The 12,901-nt window shown below is 31.3% G+C and overlaps 1 protein-coding gene across 3 annotated transcripts; it reads left to right on the forward strand.

Moving 5' to 3' along the window:
* The first annotated feature begins 174 nt into the window (after positions 1-174).
* LOC105171054 (fatty acyl-CoA reductase 3) lies at positions 175-12,878 on the forward strand. Of its 3 annotated transcripts, XM_088885498.1 has the most exons (12): positions 175-457; positions 536-583; positions 5,393-5,511; positions 8,944-9,047; positions 9,161-9,363; positions 9,831-9,931; positions 10,292-10,490; positions 10,671-10,832; positions 11,060-11,141; positions 11,297-11,569; positions 12,391-12,518; positions 12,637-12,878. In XM_088885498.1, exons 3-12 carry the CDS (start codon positions 5,493-5,495, stop codon positions 12,791-12,793), a joined length of 1,428 nt encoding a protein of 475 aa, XP_088741624.1. In that variant the 5' UTR covers positions 175-457; positions 536-583; positions 5,393-5,492; the 3' UTR covers positions 12,794-12,878. The 3 variants fall into 3 exon arrangements, 2 of the variants coding, with proteins under 2 accessions (XP_088741624.1, XP_011090362.1); XR_002287766.2 differs by lacking the exons at positions 175-457; positions 536-583; positions 5,393-5,511; positions 12,637-12,878 and adding an exon at positions 8,669-8,795 and having other exon boundaries at positions 11,297-11,387; positions 11,476-11,569; positions 12,391-12,487; XM_011092060.3 differs by lacking the exons at positions 175-457; positions 536-583; positions 5,393-5,511 and adding an exon at positions 8,669-8,795.
* Positions 12,879-12,901: the final 23 nt, after the last annotated feature.

Here is a 12,901-nt window from a genome sequence, read left to right on the forward strand (position 1 = left end):
AGTTGGGCTCTTAGCTGGCTGGGCAGTAGGCCTAGCTTGTGGTTTGGCTCAATGATTTTAGGGGGCATCATCACTCAGCCCACTCCAAAGTGCAAGTCGAAGAGTTAGACTGCTGGAGTAGATAAGATGTCCTGCAAAAAATAGAAGAAAATTCCTGCTCGTCAACAGGACGGTTCTTGCCAAGCTTCCGAAATAAGACAGGGTGTCGCGCTCTAGCTGGAGATACCCCTGCAAAAAATATCCTGATTCCCTCATTTTTCTGCGAAGTTTGTGAAATTTGAAATTTAAATTTAAAAGAGAGTATAAATGATAACGATTGCAAAAAGGAAGGAGAAGAGTCCCAATTTTCTAGAAGATTGCATTATCTCCGGAGGTTCTGAGTCCACGGCTGGAAAGACTGTGTACTTATATAAAGAATTATTCCCTTTTGACTTATTACCTTCATCCGCTTCTTAAGGTAAAGAAAAAAACTTTCTTTCTTCCCTCTTTTTGAGTTTTGGTATTAGGGTATCTTCTAACCCACTGATTTCCGCAGGCTTTCATCTTTCTCCTATCATCGCCTTGCTGTGTCCTCGTTCTTTAGGTAAGTTCTTGATCTTTTCTGCGAAACTTTAATCATGTATGAAGAAAAAATAGATGAGCGAGTGATTGAGGATTTTGTAATCGACCTTGCCGCTCTTTCTAATATATCGAACTTAGATCATCCTTCGAGGATTAGGGGTGAAGAGGAAGTGAGCAGTAGGAAAAGGATCTCTAAGAGATGAGTCTGAGCGAAGAAAAACAAAGGACTTGCTAGTTGCCTCTAATACTAAATCTTATAGGGTTTACCATTCTTGTGTGAGGGAGGAAGATATGGGTATTCTAATGTCCAAGTGTATTCCAGAGGATTCTGTACTTAGGGTTCTTGCACATACTAATCGCCCTGATTTGTCCTCGGGGGCTTCGTGTGCTTTAATGTAGCCCAACTGGATGCGGGTTTAAGGTTCCCTATCCCTTCTCTTTTTGCTGAAATATCTACCTTATTCTGCATACCTCTGAATAATTTGCTCCAAAAGCTTTTAGTATTATTGCTAGTTTCCATATCTTAGTGTGGAACTTAGGATAGAATCCTTCTGTTGCCCAATTTCATTCATTTTTCATGTTGAAGAAGGTCAGTCCAGGGTTATTTCACTTCTCACGGAGATGCACATTTTTTTCCCTCTGACACTTTTGTTAAAGAGTGGAAACACCACTAATGCTTTGTATCTCCAACTATTCCTTGGCAATTCCATACATCTTGGATTTCAGCTGCCCCAGATCTCCCTAAATCCTCCACACGTAATTGTCCTGCTCCCTTCAAACTTCTATTGAAGCAGCTGAATGCTTTTCATTAAGATCCTCGTGAATTAGTACATACAACCCTCCTTTTTTCGCTATAGGTTAAGTCCCAAGGAAGTGGTTTTGGATATAGCGACGGTATATTCTCTTCGTGTGCTCTGTTTCTCTGATTTGGTTTAAATAAAAGAAGGAATTGTGTATTAACAAACTTATTTTTCTTGCAGCTAACATGTTCAATAAGCTGCTGCAGGATAAGGCTTTAGGTGAAGAATCCTAGGGGTAGTTCTTCTTCCAAACGTCCACTATCAAAGATTCCTCTTTCCACCCTTGCAAGTTCGGCTTTTATTGGTGATTCCAAAAGGAAACGCCAAGCAGAGCCCATGTATACTATTTAAACTGTTTTAAGAGAATATAGTTAGGTGATAAAAACACAGGCTAATCGAAGTGACCTAAGTAGGAAATACGCCAACATGATGACTTAAAGGAGCGTGTGCCAGCAAGGCGTCTTAAGTAAGCGTATCCCAGCAATGCGACTTAAATGAATGTGCTCCAACAGGGCATCTTAATTAAGCGTGCGCCAGCAAAGTGACTTAAATGAATGTGCGCCAGCAGGACGTCTTAAGTAAGCGTGCTCCAACAAGGCAACTTAAATAATTGTGCTCTAGTAGGACGTCTTATGTAAGCGTGTGCCAGCAAGGCAACTTAAATAAATGTTGAGCTTATACGGCGCATTGAGATTCAATCCTGCAATTGTTATGAAAAGAGAAGCAAAGGTTGCCATTTTTTTTTTTTTTAAAAAAAGGATGCTTTACATTTAATAATCGCCTTTGTAAGTAAAGAGGCTTCACGAGTAAAACTTCCTGAGGTTACAAGCATTCCATGGCCAGGATAACTTTCTGCCATCTATGTCTTCCAGTTCATGCGCTCCAGATTTGATGATTCGGGTGATTTTATAAGGTCCTTCTCAGTTAGGGGCTAGCTTCCCTAGTTGTCCTAGCGCACTAGCTCGCACGGAAGTATTAGGTCTCCCGCTTGGAATTCTCTTTTCCATACTTGCTAATTGTAAGCATTGACTACCATGCCAAAGTTGCGTATTTTTTTTGGAAAATTAGTTATTTACAACATTTTCAGCTCATTTATGCTCAATTTACCTAGAACTACCTGAAGATATTTTAGGGTGACGTGTACAAATATGTTGGCAAGCTATATGACGTATCATCCCAGTTGTATGATGACGTATCCGACTGAAATGAGTTTATTTTTTAGATCTGCTAGCTCAGTAAAGTAGCAAGTAAGTCTGTAGGCCTTTTGTTTCCCTACTGATAGATTTGTATCCATCTTGTTGGTGGGTCTTTATCCATCCTGCTTATGAGCCAATTAAGCTTTTAATTGGGCTTAACCTAATGATTTTAGGAGGTATAAAAACAGATCATAAATTGAGAGTATAAATATAATTAAAGAGAGAGCAGTTAAAAGGTGGGAAAGGAAGGGCATAAGCAACATATACTTCCATGCTATTTAGATCAATCCCAACCCATTATAAAATACAAGGGAAACTTCAAGCTTGGCCCAAAGCCCAAAAGCCTCACTCATGCAATAATACACCGACGTTATTAATGATAAATGAGTATGACAAAGACAATTGAAAGGCCTCACTCATGCAATCATACACCGACGTCATTGATGGTAATGACTATGACAAAGACAATCGTGTCACATTCGATCCTTGTAATATCGAGAGGGTAGCAGAGGGTGTTTGGCTGAGCAAGCTTCTAAGATGCCAAGAGTTTATGAGTTTCAAAAAATTATTTCGCCAATTTTGTTAAATGTATATAAGATCTCAAAATAAAATATTTTGAATTTTATAATTTTTTTATAAAAAAGCTAATTTTATTAATTTTTTAAAATATTTTATAAGCTGTATAAAATTAATATTTATAAGACAACATATTTTTACTATTTCTGAATATATTTAATTTCTTTTCTCGTTTATAGTAAATTTACGATTTATATGTTTAAACTTTTGTGGTACACTGAATATTAGCAGCACTTATTTCTTTTAGCCATAATAGTGAAAATGATTTCATTAGTGCATATTTTGAAAGAATTTTATTTGCTGTTTAACTGTCTTGCATTCGAAGAAAAGAAAATGCTTAATTATTTAATAAATATTATTAAAATTGAGATTGCTAGTGATATTATATTAACTAAAAGAATTAGACCTTATAATTATATGACATAAAGTAGTCATTGCAATTAATAAAGAAAATATCAATTATATATATGTATATATTAATATTTGAATGGTATGAATCTACATGTTTATCATTTTGATGCAAAATCAAATTTAGGTAATAATTAGTCAAGATTTTTAATATTTTTGTTAAAATAATATCTAATAATTTTATTTGGAGTTAAACTAATGTGTAATATATATTCATGAAAGCATTTTAAAACGATTCAGATACAATATGTCAAAAAATAACATTTGACTTCTTCCTAATTTTTTATTATTTTATCAATATAAAAAGCTTATATACCAAATACCATTGCGTCTTATAAGATGTGAAAACATCTTATAAATTTAAACATCTTAATTTATCGAAAGACTTTAGGAGAAGCTTATGTTAAATAAGTATCTCATAAGCTCATTGTAAGATATAAGAGCTTATAAAATGTTTTAAATAAGTTCAACCAAACACCCTTTAAGAACGTCTTTGGCTATTTTTTTTTTTTAAAAGTTATATCCTTATAGATCTTACAAGCTATTAGTTCGTATTTTGAAGCTAAAATTTTGAAGGTTTGAATAAAATAAAATTACGGACTTTACAAGACGTTATTTGATATGGGTGATATATCATTTAGATATGAGCAGAGATACTGTTAGGGTATAAGGCCAAAGAGAAAGATAGGAACAAGAGATTGTTGCGGTATATACTAGACTCAGAGGGAAAGACACAAAATGATATTGTTTGGGTACGAGCCCTAAAGAGAAAAATACAAGCAACGATATTGTTTGAGTACAAGTCCCTAAAGTGAGGATGTGAGCAAAATCTCCAGTTGGATACAATCCCAGGGGAAAGGATACGAGTAGGTATATCATTTGGGTACGAGCCTTATACCAGATTGGAAAAGCATGAAGATTACCTTATCGGCCCCTCCCAAATTTTACGAGGTAAAGAGGGATGTAGGCCAAAGATCATATCTTCTAAATAGAATATCCACCAGCAAATCACTTCTGAAACAATCACTTATAAATATACCAAAAAATCTTTAGCACAAATATGTGGAGGATGTTAGATCAGAGAGGCTTGTTCTTATTTTTTATTTTGAAAATTGTATATTGATTTTAATCAAAGATATTAAAAATAAAAAAGTTATAAGAAGTTAAAGTTGAGAAAAGTGGACAACTGGGAGGTTATGAAAAAAAAAGGAGAAAAAAAATTGATGAAACAATGTTAAAAAAAAACAGTGACACACTAAAAAAATACTCACTTAATCATAAAGTATAGATAACGAAGCTGAGTTCCTATTATTATAAGATTAAGGTTCAAATTCCATCAATTTATGGGTGTTTATCTACTATAATAATAATAATAATCTAACTAACATTTTAGTAATTATTAATTAATTATAAAAGATTATTAAAAGATAATTAACATATGAATTGAATTTTTTAATATAATGGTGTATGCAATCGATTCAGTAATAATAATAATAATAATAAGAGTACCACCCTAAAAGAAATTCTGTCTTATTTGTTGGTGTAAATTATTCACCTTTCTTGTAGCCAAATATACAGAGGGGATGTAGCTGATAAAATGAAACCCACAGACAAAGATGGAGTAGGAAAATTGAGTACAATTCACCCTCACCCCTCTCTAAAAGTAGCTTAGAAATTGAGGGCAATTTTTTTTAAAGAAAATAAAAGCAGTAATTATATGATTACGTTAATAAATTGGGTGGTAAATTGATTCAATCGATCATTGATATAATTGATATGAGTATATTATGATTACCAACAAAAGAATATAAACTACCATTCTTTCTAAAGAAAAATACCATATATGCCTAGGGATTTGCTCCCTCATGCTTTGGGTCGGGCGATGCTCCAATAACCAAATCCAGTAACCATAAAACATGTCCGCTGATTGTCTGTCTACACCCAGCTGGAGATGATGTCACGTGAATTAGGTAAGTATGCATTCATTGCACTTTATTTATAATTAGACACATGTATTATAATTTACTAGCATTAAATATATCGAGTTTGCATTATCCTATCTCGATCTCAAATCGTTTTAAACATCAGAGAATCTTAGCTATGGACTTCCCAACAAGCCTAACGATTATCTTATCTCAGATTTCACACTTCATTTGAGATACCCTTAGAGCGACCTCGATCAGGAGCTCGAATTGATAATAACAAAAATGAATTTATATAAAATTATATTAAAGTCAATAAATTTGATGTGTTTTAAAACCCCTAATCTCAAACTTAATCATGCAAATTGAATCTTACCTAATAAACTAAGATACGATTGGTGAAATTGAGTATGAGAACTGAAAGTACTTTGGGGATTGGATTGAGACGGTTGATGCATGTGACCCTTTCTTACAAAATCAGACTTATTTGTCAATTTGGGCAAGAAATCCGGAATCCATGCATGCTTGTGATTTTAGAACATAAAATTAATTAGTGCAGCATGGCTAATTATTCTGCTGATGTCGTTATCGCATAATTAGTGATCTTAAGAAATTGATTGCTCTATGCCTCATCTTAGATTTTCATTCTTGAAGTTGCTTGAAAGATAAAGGTGGCGTGCACATTGCAAATTTAATATAAATGGACTTCTTTTCCTCTTATACATTCACTCAATTAAATAGTTGAACACTGTGTATTTAATTTATATATTTTTTATATTATTAATTGTCATGGAATGCCGTCCATGAATTTATATAATTAATATTTTTTACGTTTTAAAAAATAGTATAAATAAAAACAAAATATATATTTAAAAAAAACACAGTTTAATTATATTATCCAACAAAACAAAACTAATGTCATAGTATCACAAACTGCTGTCTTTGATGAAAAAGAGTTCTTTTTTTTATATATATATTAATATAAATATTGATTCTCCCGTAAACCCACAATACTAAAATCTCATTAGATATAATTTTATGTCATGAAAATCAACACACAATGCAATATTCTTACAAATTCTGCATACATCTATTTCTTTTCTTAAAAGGTACATTTGGATTACTTCCTTAATCTATTAATATATTGAAAATTTATGACTATAAAAACTCTCAAGTTTTATTTATTTTTTTTCGTTTTTCCCCTCTCAGAACTGTAAAAATATCTACAATATAGCTTATGTCTTTTTTTTTTTTAAATGTTTAATTATTTCTATACTAATAAACACACTTATATCTATATTTCTTTCACTATTTTTCAAAAATTAAAAAAAATAAAAAATAAAATCACAAACAAAGCCCTAAATTCTCGCAGCAATAAATGGAATTAGGTTTCTGAAAATGTCGGTTTTGAGGCCATCCCTCATCCAGAGACCAATAAATAACAGTAAATATCAACTTTGACCCCACTTCTTGCAATAATTTGCACATTTTCCTCGTAAACCTTACACACAGTATGTTATCCAATGTTCAATGATAAGTAGACCCCACGTGACTGCGTGCAATGGGCGGTTGTACCTTTGACAGCTTGTCCGATTGCCATCCGTCACTACTGCACACACACTTTCAAATAGGTTGGCATGCATGGTTGGCCGATTTATATACGCATACCTCCCAACTAGCACCACCACCCACAAATTAAATATTGAATTTACTTTTTTATTTTTTTTATATTTTACCTACTGACTTTCACCTTTATTTCCAAAATCTTCAAGTGGCAAAAACTATCTTTTTAAATAATTATTTATTTTAGCTAATTTTATTGTTTCTCTCTTTCCCTTCACATTTTCTCTTTCAAAATTGTTTGTTTTTTAAATTTGTTTTCTCTCTCTGTTTCAAATTCATTATCCTTCATATACGAAAAGTCAATCAAATAATTAATGCATAAAACAGAATTTTTAGTAAAAGATATTTAAATATTTAATTACACGTTTTAAATATTCTACACACGCAATAAATATGCCGTATACAACTAATTAAGTATAAATTAAATTGAATTCAAATGCAAAGACAAAGCGGTCTTTAATGCGTCTAGTTAAATCAATTGATAAGTCCGAATCACTCTCTGTCGGAAGGTTTGTGCATAGTGAAATCTTTCGCCGACTTGTGAGCTAAATTGATGGGTAATTTATAAATATCTTTATAAACGACCTATGATTTTCAAAATTTGTTCTGTTGTTCATGATAACGATTAAAATGAAAATCATTAATGCTGTGGTTATTAAAAAATAAGGATGCGATACTAAATAAATTTTTAGTTGTAGCATTTAATGCCATGATTAGATCCATATATTCGGTGAAAAAGACACATAAACAATTATACGAAACTAATTTGTAGAAAATCCTCGAAGTCCATGCTAATTTGGTAGTCACAATTATTTGTACAATGAGATTCAACATATGGATGATTCTATACTATTGTTACTTAGTTTGAATTAATTTAGTACCAAAACTTGTTTACTTAAATGCTAGAATAGTGGCAAAAGACTGGTTATTAAAAGATTTTATTTTAAAAATAAGTTTATAAAATTTTTAGATAAAATAAAATTATAGAACTTGTAAGTTAAGCATTAATAATAATAAAGTTTTAATTAATTTAAAAGAGCTTGGTAAGCTTCTTAAAAATCATTTAGAAGTTTTTTTTATATTTTTTTAAAAAAATTTATATATAACCTCTTAACGTCTTATTTCGGGGATTTAAAGTCTCTGTCTCTTTAAAAGATTTATGAAATATTTTGTAACATCTTATAAAAATAGTTAATATACTTATAATTTTACCAATAAATTGTGGACTGATAGCATATAATTTTTAGTTTAAATCGGTTTACTTTAAACGGTTCAAAAATAAAAATTGTAAATTAAAAACACAAATTTTCAAGGACAAAAACATTGATAAGCAGTTTTTAGTTTTGAACGGTTCAAAATACCCATTGATTTGATATCCCATTTCTAACAACAATACCAACACAATAATAGTGTGAGCAGTTGACGTTAAACAAACATGCAATAAATTTTGTGCTGAAATCCGCATGGATCTGAATAATTGCAACACGTATGTAAGACAGAAGAGTAATGACATATCCTACCAACTGATCTTGACTCTTTAGCATTAAACTCTTGCATGTGGGCTGTATATAAAGGCGTCTTTACTCTACTTCTATACCCCCCATCTCTTCCTATCCTCAACTCATTTGCAATGGAAGACACTCAAATTTTTGAGTACTTCGAGGGCAAGACAATTTTCATCACTGGTGCCACTGGCTTTCTAGCAAAGAGTTCTCTCTCTCTCTCTCTCTCTCTCTCTCTCTCTCTCTCTCTCTCTCTCTCTCTCTCTCTACATATATATGTATATGTTATCTATCTAACCACATTTTGATTCATTAGTTACTCAAGTTTCGTGATTTTTTGGCACTTGAAACACAGTTTTTGCAGAGAAGATACTTCGTGTCCAGCCCAATATTAAAAAATTATTTCTTTTAATTAGAGAGACAACCAAAACGACTAGCAAACAACGCTTACAAGAAGAGGTACAAATACTTTCTATACAACATCATTAAACTGCATGCTGTGATTAGTCACAAACTTTAGGAAAAAGACCACTTTAAATTTTGAAACGGTGCATAATAATGTGAATTTCCAGGTTGTCGACACCGAGCTATTTCGAGTTCTAAGAGAAGAGTATGGGGTGAACTTCAATACTGCTCTATTATCCAAGATTGTTCCAGTTTCGGGTGATGTTTCTCTTGAGAATTTAGGAATAGTCGATCCAGAAGTGCGTGAAAATATGTGGGAGGAAATAGATATTATTGTCAACTCAGCCGCAACAACCAAATTTGATGAGAGGTATTATACTAATTGCAAAACTTTTAATCTAGATATGATTTAGCACAATCCTGACATCCAATGAGGAAAGTATATATTTAAATTAATTATATGATAAAAATGAATTAATGTCAAAATGGAGACAGATATTAGTCATATATTGATTTCAATTCTCAAGGTCTTAGAAGATTACTTTTGGTATATAAATTGTAGATTGACTAATATATCTTTACTTATACTTTTTTTCTTGCAGAAATAATTACTATTTTTAGTTATAGTTAATTATATTAATAAACTTTTATTCATGTAGATTCAAAGTTAATTTATTTCATAAAATCTGATCAGTTATTCATTTTATTTAATTAAATAAATATAAATTATACATGCATGTGGTACATATGATTCAATTATTAGTGAAGAGAATAGACACCCAAAATATATTGAATACGTAGCTTACATCTACATATCCTCTCTGGCTTTTTCTTTAGGTATGATATTGCATTGAGAATCAATGCTTTGGGAGCCTCGCATGTACGCAACTTTGCTAGCAAGTGTTCAAAACTAGAGATGCTTGTTCACGTCTCTACAGGTAGAAGTTATGCTACCCCTGTGATATTAAAAATGACCACATTTTCTCCCTATAAAAAAAATATAGCAATTTATCCTATATATATATATATTGGGTAAACTATAAAGTCATTTTATTTGTATATTTAAGAAAATATTTTATATGTATGATCACATATATATGAGAAAGTACATAGTCCAAATATGTAACACCATTTTGCAGTAATGATTCAAACAGATTGATAATGAGCACGAATTTGAATTTTTAAGTTTTTATATATTAATTTTGTATCCTATTTTGTATTCCACCTTTCGTATATCTCAAGTATGCTTTTATATTCACTGACTTAATTTCTTCTTTTAATTTGAAATTTATGCCTAGCTTTTGTGCACGGAACGAGGATAGGACTCATACCAGAGAAGCCGTTCAGTATGGGTGAGACACTTGATGGATCTAAAATTTCGTATTTGGATATCAACAAGGAGAAGAAGATAATAGAGGAAAAATTAAGCAGGCTTCAAACTCAAAAGGCAACAGAGAAAGAAATCACAAGAGCTATGAGGGATTTGGGCATTGAAAGGTTAAATATCTCATCTATCAAAGTTGTCCTTGTGTTAATAAATAATTGACCAAGTTGCAAGAAGAATAGGTAGTTGAAGACATACCAACTTAAAAGACTAAATATATATCTATACATACATATTATTAATAATTGTTGATCATATATTATAAGTTGTGACGAATGAAAATCGTACATCAGAGCAACATTGCATGGGTGGCCAAACACGTACGTGTTTACAAAGGCAATAGGAGAGATGTTTCTGGAGAATTTCAAAGAGAAGGCTACAGTCATCATAATACGTCCAACCATTATTACAAGCACATATAGAGAGCCGTTCCCCGGTTGGATTGAAGGCGTAAGGTAGTTGTTCCCATGTTTTTAACCATTAAAATAATTACCAATAGGCTTTTATGATCTTCTATGTAAATAAAAGTTAAATAATCTAAAGATGCATCTTTTCTGGCAATGTCACACTAGCACTTAATTAATATTTTGTAGCTATTATTATTATTTTTTTCTCGAGGTCATCTTATGACATTTTTAGTTGAACTATATTTGATTTTTATGAGTTTATGATAACATAACAGAACTTTGGATAGCATCTTTGTTGGCTATGGTCAAGGCAAGTTGAAATTCTTCGTGGGTGATCCAGACTCAACACTTGACATGGTAAATATTAAAAAGCAAATTTGTTCAATATTAAACTATATCGTTTACATAAAAGATTTGTTCAATAAAAAGCAAATATATATTTGTTTTGTCATAAATATTTATCTATACCATCATATACTGTGCTTTATTTACATATGTTTTAATATTGACAGATACCAGGAGACATGGTGGTAAATTGTATGCTTGCAGCAATAGCATCACATTCCAATGATTTTCAACATAGTTTATCCGTTTATCATATTGGTTCGTCACGGCGAAATCCTGTTAAATTTGAAGAACTTAAGTGGCTAATGCATCGTTATTTAACTGAAAATCCAATGTTTGATACTAGAGGAAAACCTATCAGAGTGGGGCAACCTACAACTTTAAGCACCATGGCTAGCTTTCACAATTATATTGCAACCCATTACTTGCCATTACTCAAGGTCAGTATATGCTAATGCAGTATTTAATTTTATTATGATGTCAAACTATTAAAGTTTAGTATTTGAGTTCACTAGAAAACAATTATTATTGTTGCACTTTTAATGGCTATATAGACTATAAGTCATAATAAATAATTGTTATGAATCATAGTTAGATAAAATTGATGCAAAAATTTAGTTTATCCATCATGAAAAATATTTTTTGCCATGGTTATGAGCTATGACAAATATTTAGCCACAGTCTTGAAAATTACGGCTAACAACTATTGTGTAGATGTGTCAATAACTATTTACAACGACTGTTTATTTTTAAAATATTATATTTTTTCTAGTGTTATCTTTGAACAAAAATTTACTTTTATGATCACTTCTGAACTTTAAAAGAGAAAGATTAAAAAAAATAATAAAGCTTCAGCTTATTTGGATGGTAGATCTCACGCACGTATATTTTGCCAATTGCATGATTATGACTTACTATTAAGAAAAAGGAATAGTAGTAATAACATGTTAAACAAAATACTGAAAGTTGTCACAATTAAACTTGTGAAAGTCAATATTACACGAAGTAATAGTCGTTGTCATTTAATACATATTATTGGTAACAATTTCATTTATCACTGAACGTTGTCACTACATTTATGTTTTTTGTAGTAAATGCCACTCTTTCTAAGAATAATATGTCTTTGTGTAAATAATAGTGCATATAGATATCAAATTGATCTTCAAAATAATTTTTGAAACTTTGTAGACATACTTGCACGCTTTTTTGTTGTTAGTGTTGACACGAACTAATTAATTATACCTTTTTTGATGCTTTTCAGATACTGAAAGTAATAAATATGATGTTTTGCAATCATTTTGAAAGCTTGTATACCAATATGAGACGAAGAATCAACAATGCCATGCGTCTAGCAGAATTATACAAGCCTTATGTGTTTTTCCAAGGAATGTATGTTTCTCCAACTCGTTTCATTGATTTGAGTACATTTGATATTTAAGATTAAATATAAAAGTATAATTAATTGAGTATATATTTACTCAAAATTTTTTGTTTTTGCTGTATGCAGCTTTGATGATGTTAACACTGAAAACCTACGGAGGACAATAAGAGAAAGCAACAAGAACGTGGTGCTTAACTTTGATCCGAAGTGCATTCAATGGGAAGAGTACTTTGAGAATATTCATTTTCAGGGACTCACCAAATATGTATTGAGTGATCATTAAGGATAGTTGTGCAAGTCTTACAATTCACGTATTGTAACTTAGTAATAAATAATGAAAATAATAGTAAAGGGTTTTTATTTGGAAACTGTTCTAGTAAGATGGTAAACT

This window comes from Sesamum indicum, linkage group LG9 (genome assembly GCF_026168435.1).
Source record: "Sesamum indicum cultivar Baizhima isolate 11 linkage group LG9, ASM2616843v1, whole genome shotgun sequence".
Lineage (NCBI taxonomy): Eukaryota > Viridiplantae > Streptophyta > Magnoliopsida > Lamiales > Pedaliaceae > Sesamum > Sesamum indicum.

Excerpts from the sequence above, each read along its gene's own strand:
- LOC105171054 (XM_011092060.3), top strand. The coding sequence starts at position 8,717 with ATGGAAGACACTCAAATTTTTGAGTACTTCGAGGGCAAGACAATTTTC. Across the intron at positions 10,491-10,670 it reads AGGGATTTGGGCATTGAAAG|AGCAACATTGCATGGGTGGC; the intron begins GTTAAATATCTC and ends ATCGTACATCAG. Across the intron at positions 12,519-12,636 it reads TATGTGTTTTTCCAAGGAAT|CTTTGATGATGTTAACACTG; the intron begins GTATGTTTCTCC and ends TGCTGTATGCAG.